The sequence below is a fragment of the Otolemur garnettii genome, unplaced genomic scaffold (assembly GCF_000181295.1).
Source record: "Otolemur garnettii isolate 467f Iridium unplaced genomic scaffold, OtoGar3 scaffold00012, whole genome shotgun sequence".
In the NCBI taxonomy this organism is placed as follows: Eukaryota; Metazoa; Chordata; class Mammalia; order Primates; family Galagidae; genus Otolemur; species Otolemur garnettii.
Genome location: NW_003852407.1, coordinates 29,442,038 through 29,468,663, shown reverse-complemented (window position 1 = coordinate 29,468,663; position 26,626 = coordinate 29,442,038). Strand labels below are relative to the sequence as shown.

The 26,626-nt window shown below is 38.3% G+C and overlaps 1 protein-coding gene across 1 annotated transcript in view; it reads right to left on the bottom strand.

The window, feature by feature from the left end:
• Positions 1 to 3,295: 3,295 nt before the first annotated feature.
• The window catches only part of ESCO1 (establishment of sister chromatid cohesion N-acetyltransferase 1), a 78,129-nt gene continuing 54,798 nt past the window's right edge, over positions 3,296 to 26,626 (bottom strand). Inside the window, exons 9-12 of the mRNA XM_003784790.3 lie at positions 15,701 to 15,790; positions 11,962 to 12,105; positions 8,784 to 8,971; positions 3,296 to 4,479 (exon numbers count right to left, since the gene is read on the bottom strand). Of these exons, the coding sequence (XP_003784838.1) occupies positions 4,332 to 4,479; positions 8,784 to 8,971; positions 11,962 to 12,105; positions 15,701 to 15,790 (570 nt within the window). The 3' untranslated portion in view covers positions 3,296 to 4,331. The remainder of the gene's footprint in view (positions 4,480 to 8,783; positions 8,972 to 11,961; positions 12,106 to 15,700; positions 15,791 to 26,626) is intronic.

The following is a 26,626-nucleotide window of genomic DNA, read 5'->3' as shown; positions in this document are numbered from 1 at the left end:
GGGGACAGCTTGAGGCTCTGTCTCAAAAAAGTTGATGGCATGAAGCGTTTCAGAGGAAAGCAGAGACTCCCAGTGTTCCACTGTATATTCCAAAGCAAGCAAGCAAGCATCTTGAAATGACTTAATTGTGCAATCTACTGTACTTTCACATTCAACTACCTAGACCTGGAACAACATCCAGGGAACAAACATTATCAGACTTCTCTTTAGACACAGAAACTGGCTTCTTCTGGGTCTAAAGAGACTAATTCTATAACACTGAAACCATGGCTTCACTGAAAAAAAAAAAAAATTCACTAAAGATGGTTTCAAGAATGACCTAAGGCCAAAGAAAAAGTCATTCACGTAATAAACTCACTATGCTCTCAAATGTGAACTGAGCTAAAGCATCTATTTCAGTTACTATGACCAGATGGTATAAGAAAAAAAAGCGACTAGTTGTGGTGGCTCACACTTGTATTCACAGTACTCTAGGAAGCTAAGGTAGGTAGATTGCCTGAGCTCAGAAGTTCAAGACGAGCCTGAGCAAGAGTGAGACCCCACCTCTAAAAATAGCTGGGCCTTGTGGTGGGTGCTCGTAGTCCCAGCTACACAGGAGGCTAAGGCAAGGGAATTACTTGAGCCCAAGAGTTGAAGGTTGCTGTGAGATATGACGCCACAGCACTCTACTGAGGGCAACAGTATAAAACTCTGTCTCAAAAAAGAAAAAGAGGCTTGGCACTTGTGGCTCAAGTGGCTAAGGCACCAGCCACATACACCTAAGGTGGCAGGTTCAAATCCAGCCCGGGCCTGCCAAAAAAACAATGACGGCTGCAACCAAAAAATAGCCGGGCGTTGTGGTGGGTGCCTGTGTTCCCAGCTACTTGGGAGTCTGAGGCAGGAGACTCGCTTGAGCCTGGGACTTGGAGGTTGCTGTGAGCTGTGGTGCCAAGGCACTCTACCCAGGAGCATAGTTTGAAGCTCTGTCTCATAAAAAGAAAAAGAAAAAGAAAGCAACACCAATTAGTTGTTTTCTGATTTGTTCAAGCCATGTATTTTTACTAAGAGAGGGGGGCTTGGGAGCTGCTATAAGACAGAACCTGGCTCGGCACCTGTGGCTCAAGCAGCTAAGGCGCCAGCCATATACATCAGAACTGGCAGGTTCGAATCCAACCTGGGCCTGCCAAACAACAGTGACAACTACAACAAAAAAATAGCCAGGTGTTGTGGAGGGCACCTGTAGTCCCAGCTACTTGGGAGGCTAAGGCAAGAGAATCACTTAAGCCCAGGAATTGGAGGTTGCTGTGAGCTGTGATGCCACTGCACTCTACCCAGGGTGACAGCTTGAGGCTCTGTCTCAAAAAAAAAAAAAAAAAAAAAAAGACGGAACCCATGTCTTTCTGCCAGAAGGCTCAGGAACTATGAAAAAGACGTATGCCTATAGTCACTGCCCCAGAAATCTACACATTAATCTTAACTTCAGATGAAATGTGGATGGGCAGGAATGTAGCTGTCTTCCTATCCACGGGGATGAGACTCCCTAGCTGGACAGCCATGCAAAGCAAGGCCTTCACCCCTAAAATGGCTCCTGTAATGTTGATATGCTATGACATTTTTCTAAAAGATCAACAACTACATAAGAGCTATAAACAAAAAACGTATGGGCAATAGCAGTTACAGAATCACCTCTTTTTTGGAGTCTGTGCCCATCAGTGTATACTTACTGTGTCCACTGCTGCCTCCACCACTCCACAGAGGCTGCTGTTTTGTTAATGTCACTTGGACCATCTTCAGTCTTCAGCTGTGGTATGACAGTGTTGACCATCCTTTGATGCTTGAAATTCTTCTCTTGGTTACTACCCCTCTCTCTGGCTCTTTTACCTTGCTCATACCTGTTCAGGTTCTCTTCTCTGGGACTCTCAAATGATGGTATTCCTCACAATTCTGTCCTGCCTTCTCATTTCACAAACATCAGAGTAATATCTTTTAAACCTTCAAATAACTCATCAATTTATTTATTCAGTCCAAACCTCTCTTGAACTCCAGATCCACCCACTGAATTTTATACTAGATATCTCCATTTCAACACTCTACAACCACCTTAAAATCTTGATCAAAGCTGAGCTTATTCTTCCCTATCCAATGTTCCCAACCTAATTAACCTGTATTCCAGTCTCGGTCAACTCTCTACTCACAATTACCCAAACCAAAATTTCCACTCACATTAACTTCTTTGCCATGATCTTTTCCTGGTCAGTTATACACTCTTACCAGTTCTCTAGTTGTCTCTTTTCATTGTTTATCTGTCTCTCCATCTTCACCCCCACATCACAGCTACAGTTCAGTGTTTCAACATTTTTCACACAAACTGCTCTTGTCTTCTAAGAAGTTCCAAATCTCTCACTTATTTACAAACCCTAACTCACAGGGTTGTCATAATGATTACATAAAATAATGTAGCATTAAGCACAGGGTCTAACAGCAAACATTCAAATGTTAGGTATCATTAGTAATACTATTTTTAAAGCAGTATCTAAGTTATAAAATTTATCGAGGAGATCACATCTTTAATACAAACATGAAAACAAATTGTCTTCTCAGTAATGGTAACATTTAAACTAACCAATAATATAACCTATTTACCCCCACCCCCATCTCCTTGAAACCACAGGTTGAAAGCAGTGAAAGCAGTATAGTAATGGCCTTTATGAAAACTAGACCTGTGTTAGGAGGTTAACAGTGACTAGAAAGTCTTTATTATACCCCCAAATTTCATTCTATTTTTTAAAAAAACATGGTACTTGTCAGGTCAGGGATAAACAGAACAGTTTTAAATCCAAAGGGAAAATGTAGTGTCAAAAGTTACACCATAATGGTGAGTCAAAAGGAATGCCATACCATTCTCCCTACATAAACACCTTACTTTTCTATCTATATAAATAGTATAGCATCTTAAACAACACTATATACTCAAAAAGCACAAATCTATAGGTGGATGAAAGGTATACCTAACTATTAACTTAAAGTCCTAGATTTTAGCTCGTTTTCAATGGTGATATGATCATTTAGCTTATAAAAATAATCTTAAATTGACCATAGTGGTACTTTATTCATGAGCTATGGCCCTTTATTTCTTTGAAAGGTCAGAAAAGAATCACATTACTAAAATAATCTCCATTCAGCTAATTCACTGCTGACATAATGATCCTTTGGCAAACCAGTGGAAACTACCTTTAGGAAGTCAGTGTTTTAATCATATTTCAAAGTATGAAGTAAAAGAAATTCCCTTAAAAAAAATGACAACACACTATCATACTACATTTGTCACTTAGAAAAGCTATCAAGTATTTTTATTTTATTCTACATTATATACAGGTCATAAAAGGCCACAGCAGTTTTTCAACATATAAACCCTTTAAAAGTAGAGGGCACTATGAAGGATAGACAAGTATCAAAATGAAGTCCAGTAATGAGGGCATATACTCAGTGCAGTATTTCTGAGGAATAACAAAGCAGATACCAAATCATCCAAATTTAGCTCACTTTTCCAGAGGTTTTTAATAAACCTATCTGAGATTTGTTAACAGCCTACATGTGCCACATTGCCATTTATTACAAAAAGTGAAACCAGAGGGAAGAATAATGAACTTAGAGGGTGCTCTTCCTAATTCTATCATAATTTTCCATAAAGGAAAGCCTCAATTCTTCAGCACCTTCCACTTCTTCCTGCCATCAAAGACAGGAGAGAGAGAAATGAAAGAAAAAGTTCAATATTCTAATTCTTTTTGCTCACTTGGAGCTTTCTTTTTCTGTAGTTGTTTCCTCAAAGCATACTTCAGGGCCTTTTAAAAATTATCTCCGATTTCCTAAACACGTAATATTACACCTTCCTTGGATAATAACTCAAAAACACTGGTTTCCACTCTGAAAATACAATTATTAAAACCTATAACTGGTATCGGCAGATCAATATAAAAAATACAGTACCAAGCTACACTGGTATATTTCCACATTAAGAACTTCAAAATATACTTATCACTGAGACCATAGTCCTTGCATTAGTTTTCAGTCCACTATGAACAATTATCTGCTGCATGTAAACATGTCTAAATAACTATAGATAAAATACATCAATCATAAATTTCTGTAAAAGATAATAAAATATCTTCTTTAAAAAACAAAACAATAAGCTATTACTGCATTATTTCCAATTTTATGAAAATGGAACAACCATATGGTTGTTGCCAGTCCTGAGTTCATTGTAACAAAAATGGCCCTAGTTCCTGGTTAAAGTCAGCAACCAATCCATTCTCTTCAATAGATATCTTCAGTACTGTAGGCAAGAATTTGTTTTAGGTGCTATTCTGTCCATTAATAAAGTTATATACCAGAAACTGACCAGTGCCACAGTACTGTGTCGCAAAGAGTTTTCCATCAGGAGTAGGATCTGAGAAAGCAATTTCTTCTTTACTCAAATATGAGCCATATATAAAGTTACTCCTATTAAAAAAAAAGAGAAGGAAAGTGTAGAAGGTTAAAAAAAATTAGTACTATTTCTAATCATTAAAATCGGAACAATGTGTCAAATAACAAGTTGACTAGAAAGACTTTTTAGGTAATATAAATGCTCAAATTTGTTGCACATAATTATTGACTTAACATATTGTCAATAATCAATCTAAGGTTCAAAATTTTATTAAAAGCAACAATGTAAAAACATTTACTCAACATCATTTCCTCACAAAAACACTCAACTACTAGTAAAAAGAACTTCCTCAACCTGTCCAAGGGTATCAAAGAACTTCAGAGTTAATAGTGAAGCAATGAAAACTGTTCCTCAATATCAGGAACAAGATAAAGCTGTTCTTGCCTCTTCTGAAACTGTACTGGAGGTTCTACCCAGACTAACTAGATTAGGAAAAGAAATAAAAAGCATCTAGCATGGAAAGAAATAAGGAAAACCATTTTACAGATGACATGATCTTATATATAGAAAATCCTAAAGAATTCACAACAAAACTAATCAGATCAAATAATGAGTCTGGTATGGTTGTGTATTCAAGATTGATAATAAAGTCAATTGTATTTCTATACATCTGTAATGAACAATCCAAAAATGAAATTTAGGAAAAAATTCCATTTATAATAGCACTAAAAAAAAAAAAAAAAATACTCAGGGGGCCAGACCTCTTAAAGGCTCATGCCTATAATCCTAGCACTCTGAGAAGGCAAGGCAGGTAGATCACCTGAGCGCAGAATTTCAAGACCAGTCTGAGCTAGAGGGAGATCCTGTTTAGCCAGGTGTTGTGGCAGACACTTACAGTCCCAGTTACTGGGGAGGCTGAGGCAGGAGGATGGATTGAGCCCAAGAATTTGAGGTTGCTGTGAGCTATGACCCCACAGCACTCAACCAGGGGCAACAACAACAACAACAAAACACAAACCCAAGAATAAATTTAACAAAAGTAGCACAAGACTTGTAAACTGAAAACTGTTGTAAAACACTGTTATGAGAAATCAAAGACCTAATACATAGAAAGACATTGCATGTTTATGTATCAGAAGAGTTAATATTGTTAAAATGGTATTCACCATTGATATATATCTGGCTTCTTTGCAGAATTTACAAACTGATCCTAAAATTTACGTGGAAATACAAGGGCTGCCAAACTGCCAAAAACAATCTTAAAAAAGAAGAAAGTAAGTTGGAGGACTCACATTTCCTTACTTCAAAACATACTACAAAGCTACAGTACTCAAAACAGTGTAGTCCTGCCATAAGGACAAACATATACAGACCAATGGGACAGAAAAGTCCAGATATAAACCCTCGTATCAATGGTCAATGATTTTTGACAAGCCAAGACCATTCAATGGCATAGTCCTTTTAATAAATGGGGCTGGGAAAATCAGATAACCATATGCAAAAGAAAGAAAGATATCCATATGTGATATCCTACTTCACATCACATATATGAAATAACTCAAAATGGATCAAAGACTTTTAAGTGTTAAGAACTAAAACTCTTAGAAGAAAACATAGGCCTTTGTGGCCTTTAGATGAGTAATGGTATCTTAAATGTAACATCAAAAAAACAAGCAACAAAAAGTACAGTATAAATTGGACTTTATCAAAATGGAAAATTTTGTGCTTCAAAGGACAGCACCAAAGAAGATGAAAAGACAATCATGAAGGGTGGCGCCTATGGCTCAAAGGAGGAGGGCGCTGGCCCCATATACTGGAGGTGGTGGGTTCAAACCCAGCCCTGGCCAAAAACTGGGAGGGAAAAAAAAAAAGACAATGGTAGAAAATACTTGCAAATCATGTACAAAGGACTTGCCAGAATATATGAAGAGCTATTACAACTCAACAAGGAAAAGACAACTAAACAAATTCAAAAATACATTAACGGCCAACAAGCACATGCAAAGATGTTTAACATCTTTAGTTATCAGAAGTGCCAATGAAGCTGGGTGCAGTGACTCACGCCTTGCACTCTGGGAAGCCACGGCAGATGGGACTGATTGAGCTCACAAGTTCCAGACCAGCCTGAGACCCCCATCTCTACTAAAAACAGAAAAACTAAGGCAAGAAGATCGCATAAGCCCAAGAGTTGGAGATTGCTATGAGCTATGACGCCACAGCACTCAACCCAGGGCAACAGCATGAGACACTGTCTCACACACACACACAAGGTGCAAATAAAAGCCACAATGAAGTATACGTGACATCCACAAGGATGGCTAAAGTAAAAAAGGACTAACAAGTGCTGGTGGTAATGTGGAGAAAATTAGAACCCTTATACGTTGCTGGTTGGATTGTAAAATGGTCCAGCCATTATGGAAAACAATTTGGCAGTTCCACAAAATGTTAAACACATAACTACCGTATGGTCCAGCAATTTTGTTCCTAGATACACAACCAAAAGAAATAAAAATATATATTCACAAAAAAATTTGTACATAAATGTTCAGCAACATTACTCATAAAAGCCAACAAGGAGAAACAACCCAAACGTTTATCAACTAATGAATGGATAAAATGTGGTGTAACTACATAATGTTACAAGAATTGATAGTAAAAAAAAATGGTAAAACACAAGAACATTATGCTTAATGACGAAACCAGTCACAAAAAGTCATCATGTTGTAGGATTCCAATTATATGAAATGCTCAGAATAGGCAAATCCACATAGAAAGTAGGCTGGAGGTTTCCAGGGCCTGGGGATAGGGGGAAATAGGGAATCACTGCTAGGGATTTGGGGGCGGTGGTGATAGGAATGTCCTGAAATTAATGGTGATAAGCTGCACAACCTTCTGAATGTACTAAAACTCACTAAACTGCAAACTATAAAAAGATGAATTTTATAATACATAATTATCTATCAATAAAGCTTTTTTAAGTTTTTAAACATTTAGACTAGATACAGTCTACTACACAGACTTTTTTCATACTGTAATCTTAACAAGGAATTTCAGACATTTGTTATGGCAGTTTTACTACCACACAAAATATAACTACTATACTGTTTTATTTTTTCACAAACTAGAACCATCTTATGATTACCACAAGATTGAAGAGGGGTAATACCCTCCATCTGGAATACTAATCAGTTCATTTTCCAGGCTTAGTTCTCAAAGGGCTAAATAAATAGACTTGCCTCTTATAATGAAAAGGGTACATAGATCTGAGTCCTTTTAGATCATTACTCAAAATGAAAATAAGGAAATAGGGCAGCGCCCAAAGCTCCACGGGTAGGGTGCTGGCCACATACACAGGAGTTGGTAGGTTCAAACCCAGCCAGGCTAGCTAAAACAACGACAACTGCAACAAAAAAATGCTGGAGGTGGTGGGTTCAAACCCAGTCCTGGCCAAAAACTGCAAAAAAAAAATAATAATAAAAAAGCTGGGCATTGTGGTGGGCACCTGCAGTCTCAGCTACTTGGGAGGCTGAGGCAAGAGAACTGCTTAAGCCCAAGAGTTTGAGGTTGCTGTGAGCTGTGATGCCACTGCACTGTACCAAGAGCAACACAGTGAGACTCTGTCTCAAAAAGAACAAGAAAAAAAGAAAGAAAGAAAAAGAAAATAAGGAGAATAGATGAAGAGTCTCTATGAATAAACCAAAAACAAAAGGCTGATCTAAAAGGCTCTTTATACACACACACACACACACACACACACACACACTTACTTTATTTTTAGTATTATTATTATTATCTTTGCAGTGTTTGGCCAGGGCTGGGTTTGAACCCACCACCACCTCTGGCGTATGGGGCTGGTACTCTACTCCTTTGAGCCACAAGCGCCATCCTTGAATGATTATAATTAATTTTAACCTTGTCCATTAATCCTTTGTCAAAGGTACACTTATTTTATAACCAAAATGTAAAATTTGAGTGTCCCCTCAATACCTCTGATAAACAGGTAACAAAAGAAAAATAAGAAAGAGACTTAGTTTACAAATAATATTCTTAAATTAAGACAAATTTCTCTAAAACCTGAACTCTCAAGAAACTTTCCACATTTCTTTGGCTATGTTTAAAATTCTCCAATATAAAAATATTTCACACCTTGAAATAAGTGGGTTATGTTGGCCTAATATTACAATTACAAATAAGTAAGTCAAAATGTTTTAATAATATTTAACCTATAATGGTTTCTTCCTCCTCAGGTTAAGATCCAATACACTGATAAATTAATACAGATAAAGTTTATATACCTGTGACTAATTAAATGCCAATCTTGATAGTAAAACTCTGCTTAAATTACTGAAAATGATTTGAAAAATCACGTTTGAGTTACCTTAGGCATTCAATCATCCGAGAAGCAATTTTCTTCCGACGCATCATGCTGAATACCCATATTCGACTGATTCCACAGATTGCAGGCTCTGGCAATGTTGAACAACACCAGGCTTTCTGCCTTTCAAATCTGACTTTTTCTTCTTCTGACCTGATAACTGGAAGTTTCTCTTCTATAACTCTATAGCCCTAAAAGTATCAAAATTGGAGGGAAAATTTTAGATTGAGAATATCAATTGACAATTGTCTAGTACTGATCTTGTCAGGGTGAGCACTACATTTGTCTGATTTCTTAACTAAGTCTGGGGAACGCATATGCTTTCACTCTCTTTTTTAGGAAACAGACAAAATTGGATCTACATTCTGCCCTTGCTTTTTTTTTTTTTTTTGAGACAGAGTCTCACTCTGTGCCCTAGGTAGAGTGATATGGTATCATAGCTCACAGCAACCTCAAACTCTTGGGCTCAAGCAATCCTCTTGCCTCAGCCTCCTGAGTAGCTGGGATGCCACGACACTTGGCTTGTTTTTCTTTTTTCAGTAGAGACAGGGTCTTGCTCTCTTGCTCTTGCTCAGGCTGGTCCTAAGCTCCTGAGCTCAACAATCCTGTCTCATCCTCCGAAAGCGCTAGAATTATGGGCGTGAGCCACCATTCCTCCCCTACATTCTGTTCTAATTCACTTACTAGTTATGTGACCACAAGAGAAAGTCACTCAATTGCTGTAAGCTTTGAGTTCCTCATAAACTCAGGGTCACCATCATCTCTCATTTTGAGTGATTAAATAAGGTAATACACACAAAGTACCTTAGGTATAATGGGAACTAAATGTTAATTCTCTCCACCTCCTGCATTCTAAAGATGAGCAAAAATATACATTAAGAACTCAGCAGTAATCGTAGCTATTTTCTGACTGCCACCATAGTTCTAGAGTTCAGTTATACAAGAACTAGGAATAGGGATGGCAAAAGAATAAAAAATGTTTAGAAGGCCTTTCATCACACTCTCTTTAAAAAATAAAACAAATTTAAAAACCATACATCCATACATCTCCTATGCCAGTCTAGCTGCCAAACCTATGACTAGCCATGTGATGAGACGAGGTACAAAATTTAAAAGCAATTAGGCAACACTATTGAGACTTAGCAAAAACAACCCAAACATTACACAATTATCTTCTAGTCTTCAAGTCATTTCTTAACCAGGTGGAATGAAAATTAAAAAACATAATGACTTGAGCAATGTAAAATTAACTCACTCTCAGTATAGCAAACTTCTATGAGTTAGTTATTTTATATGAAATTAATATCCCCAAACTACCTTATTGGCTATTTATTTAAATAAATTGTATTATTGTAACTAGATTCATAAAAGCTATATAATTTCAAGATGAATTTTTTTTTTTTTGAGACGGAGCCTCAAGGTATCCCCCTGGGTAGAGTGCCATGGCATCACGCTCACAGCAACCTCCAACTCCTGGGCTCAAGCGAGTCTCCTGTCTCAGCCTCCCAAGTAGCTGGGACCACAGGTGCCCGCCACAACGCCTGGCCATTTTTTGGTTGCAGCCATCATTGTCGTTTGGCAGGCCCGGGCTGGGGATTCGAACCTGCCACCTTAGGTGTATGTGGCTGGCGCCTTAGCCGCTTGAGCCACAGGCGCCGAGCCTGAATTTTTTTTTTTTTTTAAAGAGACTAAGTCTCACAATGGAGTGAAGTGGCTATTCATAGGCAGAAACAGCACACTGCAGCTTTGAACTCTTGGGCTCAACTGATCCTCCTATCTCAGCTTCCCAGTAGGCCCAGTAGCTGAGGACTACAAGCATGTGGCACCTGGCTGAATTTTTAAAACATGCAGAGCTTCACATGGGGTTCCAGTCATGGAGGATCTGGGATGGGGCGAGGGGGAGACAAACATGCAGAGCTTAACATATAGAAATAAATAAATTTACATGTACTTCCTTTAACTTCTTTTTTTTTTTTTTTTTTGAGACAAGAGTCTCACTCCGTCACCTGGGGTAGAGTGCCATAGTTTCATAGTTTACAGCAACTCTTGAACTCAAGCGATTCTCTTGCCTCAGTCTCCAAAGTAGCTGGGACTATAGGCACCCACCACAGCTATGTTTTTTTTTTTTTTAAGAATCAGGGTTTTGCTCTTGTTCAGGCTGGTCTTAAACTTCTGAGCTCAGGTAATCTACTGCCTCAGCCTCCCAGAGCACCAGGATTACATGTGTGAGCCACCAGGCCCAGCTGAAAATTTTTTGATGAAGGATACATTTGCAGGCAGCTAATATTCTAAAAGATGCCATAAAACAGCAATCACATAAAATGCACACTGAATTCGTAAGCAAGAATTGACAGAAAAACAAAGATAGAACTTATGTATGTCTCAAAATAAGTATAGAGATTTCAGAAGCTTCTGTTCTCTTATATTGCTCTCAGTTGCTACCTAACACTTTCAATGTAAACATAGTCCTTACTATGATTCTACTGTTGTTTTTGTACAATTTGGCCAAACTACTCATCCAGAGTTCATCCAAAGAAGTGATAAATTCCAGGTGTGAGCCTTTCTATAAAGGCACAGATAGTAACCCGCTCTCTGTAGCAACTATTCAAAACCCTGCCTTTCTAAGTAGAAAGGGAGTTATGAACAAGTATGTGAGCAAATGGATGTGGTACAATAACATTTATAAAAACAGGCCATATTCTGCCTACTCCACTTTATCTACCCTTGATTTTTTCCAGTGCTGGTGGGAATAATTGGGAAGGACATTGCATTAATATACAACATGGAAACTTCCTAAATAAACTTTAACAATACTTCTGATTCTATAGAATTTTTGACTTGAGAAACTAAAGAATTAGTTTCTAATAATAACTAAAGAATTATATCATGCAAGATATAATTCTCCTATAGTAAGAAATCACACACAGGGGCGGTGCCTGTGGCTCAAAGGAGTAGGGCGCCAGCCCCATATGCCGGAGGTGGCGGGTTCAAACCCAGCTCCAGCCAAAAACTGCAAAAAAAAAAAAAAAAAAAAAAAAATCACACACAGGAATTCTTGTATTTACATTCTTCCTAACATTAAATGCAGACAAATGTAATGTAGCAGGATTACATTATTTAAGATTACACAATAAACTCATTAAATACCAAACCACTTAAGAGCACTCTAAAAATCACTTACCCACTGGATATGTTCTGCAATTAGGCAGCCAACTACTTTTTTGTCGTTAGAAATAAACAGAAGTGTTTTAGCTCTGGAATAGCACATTAGCGGAGCCTGTTGAAAACCTAAGTCATTATCTACCATCTCTCTAATCTCGTCAACCTGCCAAATAAAGAACAATTTTTTAACAATGAAAACACTATATATATGTAAAAACATATTATTCCAGTTCAATAAGCTGAGTAAATTATTCAAAGCAGGACATCTCTGAAGAGTTTTTTCTTTTTCTTTTCTTCTTTTGTTGAGACAATCTCACTCTGTTGCCCTGGCTAGAGTGCCATGTTATCATAGCTCACAGCAACCTCAAACTCTTGGGCTCGAGTGATCCTTTTGCCTCGGCCTCCCCAGTAGCTGGGACTATAGGTGCCTACCATAATGCCTGGCTAGTTTTTCTATTTTAAGTAGAGACAGGGGGCTCTCACTGCCCAGGCTGGTCTTGAACACCTGAACTCAGGTGATCCACCCACCTTGGCATCCCAGAGTGCTAGGATTACAGGCATGAACAACCGCGCCTAGCCTGAAGAGTTCTTTTGAATGACTGTGCTGATCAATATCTGGTTTTTAAACATTGTGGGCCACTTTGCAAAATAAGGGAAGAAACAGTACTCTTATCAGTAAAATAGAAATAAGCCTAGAGGAAAAAAGTTATGTTTACTTCCTATCAACCATTTATGGCCCAGATATTACACAAAGCTTTACAAATATTATCTCATTTAAATCCCACATTTCTTGGAGACTTATAGTTTCACACTTTACATAGAGAAGAAATAACACTCAAAGGTTAGTAATTTTCCCATATGAGAAATCAGAGACACCTAGAAACTCAAGGAGCAGGGATTTGAACCCAAAATGTTCCTAAGGCATCAAACCATGCTTCTCTTAGAACTGCTCAAGGTCAAACATAATAACCTCAAACTTTTTACAGTTCAGACCTCTGTAGGCATTCAAAGATTAGTCCCTTTCCTAATTAAAAAATACTACAAATATTCAATCTAATAAACACTCATTTGTGTTACTGAATCTTAAATGCCAATAACCCCTAAGAGGGTGGAGTATTCATACCTCTGGCATGCAAAAACCACATAGCACATCTCTTATTCAGTGTTGAAAACTCAAATCCTCCTAATCCTCAGACAGTATCCTAGAACTTCTGATTCAGTTCCCTCAAGGCAAATCATTTACAATTCCCTAGATGTTAATGTTTAACCTATTATGGGTTACTAACTAGTAATACATGGAATTGTAGGTAACCAAGATTTTGCTCTGAGAAATTAAAATGAAAAAATTAGCATTTACTGAGGATTCTTAGTTAAAAAAAAGTCTGGCTGGCTTTCAGTAGAACAAAGTTTCCACTGTTCATTTCCGAATGATAATAGCAAAATCCCCCAAATTCCACAGTTTAATTTTCATTTAGGTTGACCTTTTAATAACACAGTTTTGACCTGCACAGGTCCATTTATATGCAGACTTTTAAAAATATATTAGAAAATGTTTTGGAGATTTGCAACAATTTGAAAAAATTCACAGGTGAGCCACATAGCCTAGAAATATTTAAAAAAAAATTCAAAGAAAGCTAAGTTTGTCATGAATGCACAAACTCTAAGTAGATATTAGTCTATATATGTATTAAATCAGCTGTTCAAATTATTGTTAAGGCTTCCAGTCAAACACAGGCTATCAGTGTCTGGGAAGTCAAAAATTATATGCAGATTTGGCCAGGCCCAAATACTCATACCTATAATCTCAACAATTTGGGAGGCCAAAGGGGAAGGATCCCTTGAGGCCAGAAGTTCAAGATTAGCCTGGGCCAAGACCCATCTGTACAAAAAAATAAAATCATTCTTAAAAAATTTTATATGGATTTTTAACTTGGGAAGGACAGGGGGACCAGTACTCCTGATTCCTGCCAACAATGTTCTCAAGTCATCTGTATTGGGTCACTTTACCAATATTAATTCAACACATTATTTATATTTGTGCAAGAATCAATGTTTCAAATACAAGTCAGGCTGGGCATGTTTACATATCTCCAGATGCCATTATCGATAGTATACTGGTAAGCAGTGGAAGTATGAGGGCCTGAGTGTCTAGGATTATCTCTTCAAAAAAATAGGGCACCAGAGAAGTTATGAGCCATAAGACAAACTTATTTTAAATAGAATGTTGGCTACATTTTCAAATACTAGACAAAGTATTTTCCTTCAACCTCATTTTCAATGAAATATTCCAGTTTAAAGAGGTTCATTTGTTAACCAAAAAATGAACAATAAATAAACTATTTTCCTTATGTTTCAGATATTTTGGGCATACTCTAATGTAATTATTATAATTTTCAGATAAACAATTGGACCCATTGCTTAATATTATATGAGGTACTTCTTTAAAAGCAAGCGGAAGTTAAAAGAAAATATATTAGGTATATTATTTGAAAATAAAATTAACATCTTATTTAAAAATAAGTTTATCCAGGATGGCGCCTCTGATTCAGTGAGTAGGGCACCAGCCCCACATACTGAGGGTGGTGGGTTTGAACCCAGCTGCAGCCAACCTAAAACAAAAAAATTGCTGGACGTTGTGGCAGGCACCTATAGTGCCAGCTACTTGGGAGGTGAAGGCAATAGAATCGCCTAAGCCCAGAAGTTAGAAGTTGCTGTGAGCTGTGATGCTACAGCACTCTACCAAGAGTGACAAAGTGAGACTCTATCTCTAAAAAAAAGATAAATAAATAAAAGTAAGTTTATCCAAGGAATCCTAACTTTTCAGACACTCTCTATATGACAAAATGATTCCAGGCTTCATTATCCCTTTGGTTCATTTCTCAACACAGTAAACTCTCTGAATCTTCGAAGTATGGAATGGTAGGCTGGATATGGTAGCTCATGCCTGTAATCCTAGCACTCTTGAGAGGCTGAAGAGGGAGAATTGATTGAGCTTGGGAGTTGCAGACCAACCTGAGCAAGAACAAGACCCTGTCTCTATGAAAAATAAAAAAATTAGCTGGGTGTTGTAGCTGCTCACCTGTAGTCCTAGCTACTTGGTAGGCTGAGGCAGGAGGATCTCTTAAGTCCAGGAGTTGAGGTTGCTGTTAGCTAGGCTGGTATTATGGCACTCTAGCCTGGGACAACAGAGTGAGACTGTCTCCAAAAAAAAAAAAAAAAAAAGTATGGAATGCTAAGTTAAACTAAGACCTGGCTCACACTAGAAAATAAGAATGTTTCCTTAAGTTTTCTACATCATATTTATAATCTTTTCAACTCTTAACAATATTATACAATTGCCTCACTTATTAAGTTTAGATTTACTATGACCTAGTGCTAGCTAAATCCCATTCTCAAATAAGCTTTTATTTAGAAATGTACTCGCAGAAGAAACTTCACGTTATTTAATTTTTAGACTATTACGATTCAATTTTCAATTTTAATTATGATTCCCAAAATCACTTATTTGGCATTATTCATTAACTTAATTAGCATGCCTCTATTTTATCAAATTACTGATAATACTGGACAATAATCAATTTAAATTTCATATTCCAGACACGCTACTAAGTTTAGAATAAACAACTGCATTGTATTCTTTAAATGCTTATTTCTTATTTTCAGAAATAAACACGTGTTTAAACATGCTATGCCAGCAATGTGTTATGATTAGCTGCAAAATATTATCCATTCTATATGAAGTTTCACTGACAATTCACCTTTTTCAGGGCATACTTTGGGTCTTCTGGAAGAACCATTATTATCCTGCCATCAGGGTATTCAGCCAGAATTCTTTCTTTTTTCCAGCCCTAATAAAAACAAGGACAAATTATATACATCATATTTTATTCACCATATCCATGTCCAAGAAAAAAAGTACATCAACTGTCTAAAAATTACAAACCATGAAAAAATATATGCTCATGAATGCTTAACTAACAAAGCATGATAAATCAATTTTTTTAAGTATACAAAAGGCTCAATGCAAGCTAATTTTTAATATCTATTCAGAGATACATCTAATACCACAATATTTCTAATGTATCATCTCCCATTTTAAATTAATTTTGAAAACCACACACCAAAAGCAAGCCCCTTAAAGTCAGTGATTCCCAGATCCTAAAGGATAACTCTCCCAGATTCTTGATAAAAGAATTAAATTCTCTTAATTTTCCTTGGAACATGGTTACCTCCACAAACACACACTCATAGTTTTATGTCTGGCATGCCAAAGACCTCCAGGAGGCTTTAAATGAACTGATTTGCATGCAGTAGCCCAGTACAAAAGGAATAGTGTTTATGCTTATTGATCAAAACTATTAAAGCCACAAAAAGGAGACTATAAAAAAAATATAACTACCTTCTAAGAATCTAATAGGGAAGGAGAGGCTACGTTGTGTGTATCTGAAGTTAAACATACTCAAAAAAAGAGGTAATAAACTCTTCTTCAGATCCACACTCGTGGTGATTAATGAGCAGAACCTGCATGAAAACAAAACAAAACAAAACAAAAGCCACTTAAATCTAGTAAGATGGGACTGAACCAGAGGTTAAAACTAGGAGCTATGAAGTTCAAAAAAAGTACAGAAGGAATGAGCTTAACTAGTTGTTCCAGTTGTCTTACCCAATCAACTTTATTTAAAAGGGCCATTCTAGAAGCAAGTCATACTTCTAATAAGTAAAACCACCATCTTTTTCATGGTATGTGTTTCCTCTAGAACATGAAAGCTCTAGGCAACCAAGAAAGTGACAACTAGATTTTTCTAATACATTATGGCAAGTCTAAAAGGAGGTTGGTTTTCTTGAACAACCTAGAAAGAGGTGCCTAGGATCTTCCTTGGGGACAAAAATTCCAGTAACAAGCTTGGTATATGTGATGATTTCAATTAAAATATTGTAAATCCAAAATTAGTTTACAAAATAGAATACCTAACAGAAAAGTATAATTCAGATGATGAAAATTAATGATTCATAAAATGTTCTTAAAATTTGAAAAGGGACAGAAATAATAGTCATAAAAGATTGTTCTTCAAATAAAAAATCTGAATCATATATAGATCTGGATATAGGTAAATAATTTTGAAAGGAATAAAAGATATCACACTTGTTTTAAAATAAATGTATGGCAACATAGTGAGACTGTCTCAAAAAAAAAAAAAAGGAAATTTTTCACTAATAATATTACTTTTAGTAAAAGCTTTCAGGCCAAACACAGTAGCTCATGCCCATAATCCTAGTACTCTGGGGGCTGGGGCAGGAGTATTATTTAAGCTCAGGAGTTCAAGACCAGTGTGAGCAGGAATGAGGTCCCCTCTAAAATAGAAAAATAGCCAGGTGTTGTGACAAGCACCTGTAGTCCCAGCTATTCAAGAAAGAGACTGAGGCAAGAGGACTGACTGATTGCTTGAGCCCAGGAGTTTGAGGCTGTTGTGAGCTAGAGGACCCTAGCCCAGGTAACAGAGTAAGAATCTGTCTCAAAAAAATACAAAGTCTCTATTTTCATTTTATAAGAAATATTCATTTGAATGTTTTTTTAGAGATAAAAGTCTCAGTTTGTCACCCTCAGTGCCGTGACATCACAGCTCACAGCAACCTCCAGTTCTTGGGCTTAGGCAATTCTCTTTGCTGGTACTACAGGAGTTCACCACAATGCCCGGCTATTTTTTGTTACAGTTTGGCCAGGGCCGGATTCGAACCTGCTACCCTCCGTATATGGGGCTGGTGTCCTACTCACTGAACCATAGGCCCACCCGAAAGCTTTTTTTTTTTTTTTTTTCCTGACAGTCTCACTCTGTTGTCTAGGTTATAGTGCTGTGGCACCAGCCTAGTTCACAGAAACCTCAAACTCCTGGGCTCAAGCAATTCTCATGTCTCAACTTCCTACCTCAGTCTCCTAAGCAGTTGAAACTACAGGCACTACAACACCCAGCTAGCTTTTCAGAGATGGGGTCTCACTCTTGCTAATGCTGGTCTCAAATTCCTGAGCTCAAGCCATCCTCCTGCCTCCGCCTCCCACAGTGCTACAATTACAGGCATGAGCCACCACGCCTTACCCAAAAATAGAGACTATTCACTTTGAAAAATCTAATTACAAATTAAATAAAAAACTAGAAATTTAAGAAATCTCAAGTTATAAGAAAGTCATACTTCTTGAACTAAATTATCTAAAGACAGTTTCATGAAATATTTTCTTATTAACTGCTTTTAAAATCAATAATACTGGTCTCATGTCATTACATTTGTATCACAGGCATTAGACATACTAGTTTGCTTTACTGACTTCTCAGTACAAAACTTAGTCTTGAAACAACATGAGATTTGCACGTTCATGCAAAAAATTGGATATAATTTTAGGTTTTAAATATTATTGTTTTTTCCACATAATAAAAGGCCTTTATATCTAAGAAGCAGGAACTGTGAAAGGCAGAGTTTCTACTGCTTAGGTTTCTTTCTATTCAATTTTTTCTCTGTCACCCAGGCTGGAGGGCAGCAGCATTATCTTACCTCTCTGCAACCTCAAACTCCTGGGGTCAAGTGATTTTGTTTGCCTCAGCCTCCCACGGTGCCAGGACTACAGGCACTCAACACCACACTGGCTAATTTTTGTAGCTTCTGGGGTCTCTCTCTGTTACCCAAATTGGTCTCAAACTCTTGAGAGTTTAAAGTTTAGACCCTTGTTCTTGGTAGTTACTAAATGTATGGCCTTCGAAGAATCATTGGAACTCTGATTTTGTTTCCCGATCTAAGCCATCTATAAAATGGCTAACATTACCCTCATTATTTGGTAGGTAGGAGAGCTGTGTTTAAGATAACCGCTCACAGAGTAGCCAATCAGTAACTCTCAGTAACTTCCATTTTCCCTTCCTAATGGTATCAAACTAAGACCAATACATACTAGTCTAAAAAAAACAGCCAACGAATCAAATGTTTCCAAATACAAACACAATAATAAATTATTCAAATCATGGACAAAGCAAAATGAAAGAACCAAACTGGCTAATGTCTGACAATATACTCAAGACATACATGTGCCATTAACATACATAACTGCAGTTAACATTTTGCTGGTCTTGATAACTGCTTGACTCTCCTGATGTTAGAGAACTTAGAGAATGTGAAGTCTATCTGCTGCTTAAAACTGATCTAATACCAGAACAAGATAAGAAAAAAATTTAATGAAAATAAACTGGGAGGCACAGGTTGAGGGTTCAGGTGAGGGTGACTACAATGTAGAAGAATAACAAAACAGCCACAACTTTTCCCCATATAAATTCTAATAAAGTGCATTTTCAAGGAGGTGCCTGTAGCTCAGTGGGTAGGAAGCCAGCCACATACACTTAGGCAGGAGGGTTCGAAAAAATAGCCAAGTGTTGTGGCAGGCGCCTGTAGTCCCAGCTACTTGGAAGGCTGTGGCAAGAGAATAATGGCTTAAGCACAACCACAGGAGGTTGCTGTGAGCAGTGACGCTACAGCACTCTACCGAAGGTGACATAGTGAGATTCTGTCTCCAAAAAAAAAAAAAAAAAAAAGTGCATTTTCACTTCTGACCTTTGCTCTAACATGGTACACATATCCCTCAGCTAGCAAAGGTTATTTTCCAAAATCCAATTTTTTTTCTTTTTTCTTTTTTTTCCTTGAAACAGAGTCTTACTTTGTCACCCTTGGTAGAGTGCCCTGGGGTTACAGCTAATAGCAACCCCAAACACTGGAGCTCAAGCAATTGTCTTGCCTCATCCTGCCAAGTAGCTGAGACTATAGACACCCACCACAATACCCAGCTATTTTTTGAGACAGGGTCTTGCTCTGGCTCAAGCTGATTCAACCCATGAATCCACCTGCCTCAGCCTCCCAAAATGCTAGGATTATAGGCATGAGCCACTGCTCCCGGCCTGCAATTTTTTCTTCATTCACCCATCTAGCTACTGAAGGCTTTATATTCCTAAGTTATATTTCTAACAAGCAACAATTATTCTTTTCTCCTTACTTCTGTTGTAAACTTTAGAGGCAAAGAATCAAAGAGATTTCTCCTCTTTTTCTATCCAAAAAAAAAAAAAAAAAATCACAGCTGAAAACAAAATACATTGGGTAGTAGATGTACCTGTCAAAACTTATCAACCAAACATTTAAAATCCACACATTAGGCAGTGCCCGTGGTTCAAGAAGTAGGGCACTGGCCCCATATACAGGAGGTGGTGGGTTCAAACCCAGGCCTGGCCAAAAACTACAACAACAACAACAAAATCTGCACATTTAATTGTATGTAAATCATACCCCAATTTTAAAATCATACTAATCACTTTCAGAATATGTTGAATGAGAACACACATTTGAAAGAACTGGAGAAATAAAACTGACAACCATCTTTTTTAAAAATTAACAAATGTTAGAGGGTGGAGGGAGAGGGATTCGAGGGTTCACTTCTGTGGTTCATCTTGCAAGGATACAAGTGAATCTTTCTATGAGTAGAATATGAATGTTTTGACATAATAACTAAGAAAGTTACATGAAGGCTACGTTAACCAGTTTGATGGAAGTGTCTTGGATTGTGTGTGAAAACACCACACTGTACCCCCAAAGTGCATCAATGTACATAGTTTCCATTCAATAAAAAAAAAAAAAAATTAACAAATGTTGCAAGGGGAAGTAAGATACAGGAAGAACCTTTAAATTAAAAGAGACTTAAGGGCGATACCAACCAATGCAATATGTGAACTTTAATTCAAATAAACTGCATAAAAAATTATGATATATTTGGGAAGCTTTGAATGCTGATAGAAAAAGCTGATATTTTAGAAAATAGTTAATTTCTTAAAGGTTTGGGGTTATTTTCTTTTAGCATCTTTCTGTTTTAAAAAAGTAATCTTCATCTTTAAGAAATACATATTTAGAAATACTGGTTGGGCATGGTGGTTCCTGCCTATAATCCTAGCACTTTGGGCAGTAGGACAGCTTGAGCTGGGCAGGGCAGGAGGACAGCTTGAGCCCAAGAGTTCAAGGTTTCAGTGAATTAAGAAAATGCCTCTGCACTCTAGTCTGGAAGATGGAAGATCTCATCTCTTTAAAATAAAAAAGAAATCTACCGAAGTAATAATGTAATGCCTAAGTTTACTTGAAAATAATTGAGAAGGTTAGATGACTGTCCATGAATTGATAATTGTTGAAAGTGGGTGATAGGTACATGGAGGTTTTCATTACTGTGTATATGCGTGTGTTTCGTTTTAAAACGGTTTATTTTGGGTTCAGCATGGTGACTCATGCCTATAATCCTAGCACTCTGGGAGGCCGAGGCAAGAGGATCACTTGAGCAAGAGTGAGACCCTGCCTCTACTGAAATTAGAAAAATTAGTTGGGCATTGTGGAGGACACCTGGAGTCCCAGCTCCTTGAGAGGCTGATAAAGGAGAAGCACTTAAACCTAAGGGTTGAAGCTTCTGTGAGCTACACTGACACCAAGGTACTCCAGCCTGGGCAAGAGAATGAGACTCCATCTCAAACACACACACACTTTGTTTTGAAAAATTCCAATCACCTATTATCAAAAATGGCCCAAGGCTTATTCAAGTACCAGGTATTTAGAAGCAAAAAATAAATGCAAAACAAATCTAGTTAGCATAACACACCTGAAATGGGGAAAAATAGAAACTGCCAGGGGAAGCACAAAGTAGCTGGGGGGGGGTGGTGGGGTGGTGGAGGAGTTTGCCAGAATTGTTGCTTCTTATTACACAACGCATTCACTTTGTGAAAATACAACATTAATCTGTGTATTTGTATTAGTGTACTTTTCTTACATGTGGTATTTTGATACAAATTTTACTTAAAAATAACTTTATAGGGCAGCTCCTGTGGCTCAAAAGGGTAGGGCACCGGCTCCATATGCCGGAGATGACGGGTTCAAACCCAGCCCCGGCCAAAAAACAAACAAATAAGTAAATCAATAAATAAATTTAAAAAATAAAATAAAATAACTTTATAGAGGAATTTGAAAAATAAACAATGTGGCCAGACACAGTGGCTCACACCTGTAATCCTAGCATCTAAGGCAGGAAAATCTCTTGAGCCTAGGGGTTTGAGACTAGCCTACGCAAGAGCAAGACCAATCTCTATTAAAAATTAAAAAATTGAAAAATTAGCCAGGAATTATGGTGAGTACCTGTAGTCTCAGCTACTCAGGAGGCCAGGGCTGGAGAATCACTTGAGCCCAGGAGTTTGAGGTTGCCATGAGCTAGGCTGATGCCACAATACTCTAGCCTGGGCAACAGAGTAAGAATCTATCTTATTTTTTTAAAAAAAGAATCTATTCAGAAAAACAAAAGTCTTGTGGCATAGTGTTTTTTTCACACATTAAGTAAGTGAATTAGGAATCAAATAATATACGGGATTTTCAGTTTATTTTAAGAAAACCTGACCGGATACTAAAAGTGCTATTTGGACATTTCATTTTTTAGGTATGCTAAAGTAGTACGAATTCTACTTCACATATAATCTTCTGGTTCTCTGCAATACTTAAACTGAAAAACTAAAGCTATAACTTCTAAAAACTTCTATTCCTCCAGTAAACTGTCTGCTTTAGTAAATCCTGTATGTTAGGACCAACTTTCTTTGCTCCAATGACTATACAGCTATGGGGAACTTCAGCTAATAAATGACTGAGCTGTCATCCTGACTGGGGCCTAAACCAAATCTAAACAAGATCTAAAATGAGAAATATTATAAAGATCGTAAACTCCAAAAGGACTAAGACTTATTTGACAGACACTATATCCCAAGCAGGTAGCACAGTGCCTGGGGACAATCAAGTATTCAATAAATATTTACTTTTGAAAGGCCAGAGCATGCTTGAGGGATCAAAGACTCTATTTATGAAACCAAGAACTTAGCCACTCTGTGTCTTAGTTTCACAATCCATAAAAGTGGAATAAAAACTACTTTGCTGAATTCTGGGAAGATAGCCAACTGGTAGCAAACCTCGGCAGAGGCTCCTGAGCAGAGGAAGAAAAACTAGACGCAGTCAGACTCTATGAAGTCAAAGGTGGGGAGCTGAGCCAAGAAAAAAGTTCAGCAAGCTGCAACTCCAAGGAAGAGCATTCAAGAAAACAAATTACAGGTACAAAGTATATCAACTAGAGGATGAGGGGCCCCCTCCCCCAAGCAGGGGGACTGCCTCAGGCTATCCGCCAAGGAGCAGGGAACAAAAGACCTCCATTTTACCTCGCTGGAGAGAGCTGCTAAACTCCAGGTCTCTTTCTCCAGGAAGGTCCCACTTAGGAACCTAGCCACCACCCCACCAGGCATAAAATTGAAAAGATCCCCCTGCCATGTCCAAAGTCCCAGTCCACCCTTTCCCCTTGCATGGTGGTCTGAAGTTCTGCCCCCTGCAGAGCACTGAGTGTTTGGTCTTATCCTGAGAGATCTGGGCATAGTGTGGACCGCCAACCATCAGGTTGGAATCTATGACTAATGAGAAAGAAAGAAGGTGTGGGAAGAAAGGGACAATCAGCGGGAGGAGGAACAGTTCCCTGGTTATGACTCTGCCAGGTCAGTGGTGGTGGTGACCCTCAGCTAGGGATATGTCTGGCAGGATGGGGCACCCACAGTGGAGAGTGGTTGCCCTGTGTGTACTATGTTTGGCAGAAAGGGTTGGTCCCGAGTCCCTGCTGGGTCTGCAAGCAGAGGTTTGCTAGGTGTGGACCTGAGAGCAAGGGCATGGTCCCCTGATTCCAACAGAATCCTGCAGCAGTGGCTTGCTGGGTGTGAACCAAGACCTGAGTGCTAGGGTGTGGTGTCAAGGCTTACCAGGTGAGGACTGAGACCTGTGGGTGAGGTGTGGTACCCTAACTCTTAACAGAGCCTACGAACAGAGGCTTGCCAGGCAGTGGACTGAGAGTGGCAGGTGGGGGCGTGGTCCCCTCTCTTTAACTGGTCTGGCAAGCGGAGGCCAGCTGGGTATGGACTGAGACTGGTAGAGAGGATTGTGGCCCCTAACTCCAACTGAGTCTGTGAGTAGAGAAGCCAACAACAGTGTGGACTGAGTCTGGTGGGTGGAAGTATGGATCCCTAGCTCCAATTGTGCTCCTGGAGACCCTTGAATCCCTGTCTGTTGAGCAGGGTTTGTACTGCCTGAGACAATTTAATTAGAACTCATGTCTGGGGCTGTCCATTGGGGGACATTTTGAGGTTGACCTTTGAAGTTCTATAGCAGAAAAGAACTGAAAGATGGGGGCTGGGCACCACAGCTGTTTCCATCTCTTTATAGTCGAGATTTAAACCTAATACTGTGGTTTCTTAGGATAGGGTAGAGTTTGGCTGATATCAAAACAGAGCTAGCCTGCACTATCTCACCAAGTAGGTCCTCAGAGTCTCTAGGCAAAACTCTGAAATGGGCCTTTGTAAGGGGCCATCTCCACTACCTGGGAACCCCAATTCTATCTCACCCTACCAGTTCCAATAACCAAATGGTGGAAAATAAACATGGTGCGGACCCAACAGAAGAACTCTGGCAACATGAATAACCAGAGTAGATCAATACCCCCAAGAAATGACAAAGGAGATACAACTGAAGATGCCATGCACAGACAAATGGCAGCAAGGTCAGAAATCAAATTCAGAATATGGATGTTAAATAAGATAAATAGAATGGAAGAAAAGATAGAAACTGAATTCCAAAGAGTAGTTCTAAACTTGTCTCAAGAAATTAATGAATTCACCGACAAAGTCACCAAAGATATGAACACAATAAGAAAAGAGATAGCAGAGTTCAAGGCAATGAAAAAGTTAGTTGAGCTCCAAAATACAGTAGAATCCCTCAGTAATAGAGTTGACCAGGCAGAAGAAAGGATCTCTGAAACTGAAGACAAAGCTTCTGAACGTTCCCACTCAAAGAGGCAGACAAATGGACAGCAAAAACTGATCATTCCCTGGGAGAGTTGTAGGATCACTCCAAAAGATCAAACATTCATTGTACTGGAATTCACGAAGGAGAAGAGGATGGTCCTAAACGTACAGATGCTCTACACCAAGAGATTTGGAGGAGAATTTCCCAAGCATTACAAGAGATTCAGAACTTTAGATAGCAGACAGTTTCAAAAACACCAGCAAGACTCAATCCAAATAAGCTATCTCCTAGACACGTTGTGATTAACTTTGCCAAAGTAAAGATGAAGGAGAAAATTCTGCAAGCAGCCAGATGTAAGAAAAGCATCGCCTACAAAGGGAGAAATATCAGAATAACTACAGATCTCTCAGCTGAAACATTTTAAGCCAGAAGATGATCATTGACTGTCAATCTCCTAAAACAAAACAACTTCCAGCCCAGGATCCTGTATCCAGCTCAACTGAGTTTCATTTGTGATGGATAAATCAAATACTTTAATGACACAGACATATTGAAGAAATTTGCCATAACTAAGCCAGCTCTCCAGGATATTCTCAGACCCATCCTCCACAATAACCAGCACAATGCTCTACACCTCCAAAGTAAACTCACTCAGAAATTTTTGAACAAAACCCAACTTCCACAGTGGTGAAAGGATTAAAAATGTCCACTGGACTTCTGAAAATAATGACACCTAAAACACAACCAGGCTTATCAATTCTCTCAACTAATGTGAATGGTTTAAATTGTCCTCTAAAGAGGCACCAGCTAGCTGACTCGATACATAAACTCGGACCAGATATCTGCTTATACAAGAATCTCACCTTACCTTAAATGATTAAAAATAGAGTCAGAGTGAAGGGATGGACTTGTATGTTATAGGTAAATAGAAAGCAGAAAAAAGCAGGGGTTGCAATTTCAGTAGCAGATACAATTAGCTTTAAACCAACAAAGATAAAGAAAGATAAGGAAGGTCACTACATATTTGTCAAGGGAAACACACCCAACATGAAGAGATTTCGATAATTAACATTTATGCTCCCTACCACAATGCTCCTCAATCCATAAAGCAGACCCTAATGGATATGAACAACTTGATATCTTCCTGCACTATAATAGTGGGAGATTTTAACACCCCTTTGACAGTTTTGGATAGATCCTCCAAGAAGAAACTAAACAAAGAAATCTTAGACTTATACCTGACCCTAGAACAAATGGACTTTATAGACGTCTACAGAACATTTCATCCTAATAAAACTGAAAATACATTCTTCTCTTCAGCCCATGGGTCTTCCTCCAAAATAGATCATATCCTAGGACACAAGTCTAACCTCAGCAAATTAAAAGTATAGAAATTATTCCTTCTATCTTCTTGCACCACCATGGAATAAAAGTTGAACTTAACAGCAACAGGAATCTTCATATTCAAACAAAGTTATGGAAACTAATCTTAGGCTGAATGATGGGTAAAAGATTAAGAAGGAAATCACCAATTTTTTGGAACAAAATGATAACGAAAATAAAAATTATCAAAACCTGTGGGATACTGCAAAGGCAGTCCTAAGAGGGAAATTTATAGCATTGGAAACCTTCACCAAGAAAACAGAAAAGAGAGTGGCACCTGTGGCTCAGTGAGTAGGGCGCCGGCCCTGGCCAAACTGCACAGTAGGGCATTGTGGTGGGCGCCTATAGTCCCAGCTAGAGAATCACCTAAGCCCAAGAGCTGGAGGTTGCTGTGAGTGTGATGCCAGAGCACTCTACCAAGGGCAACAAAG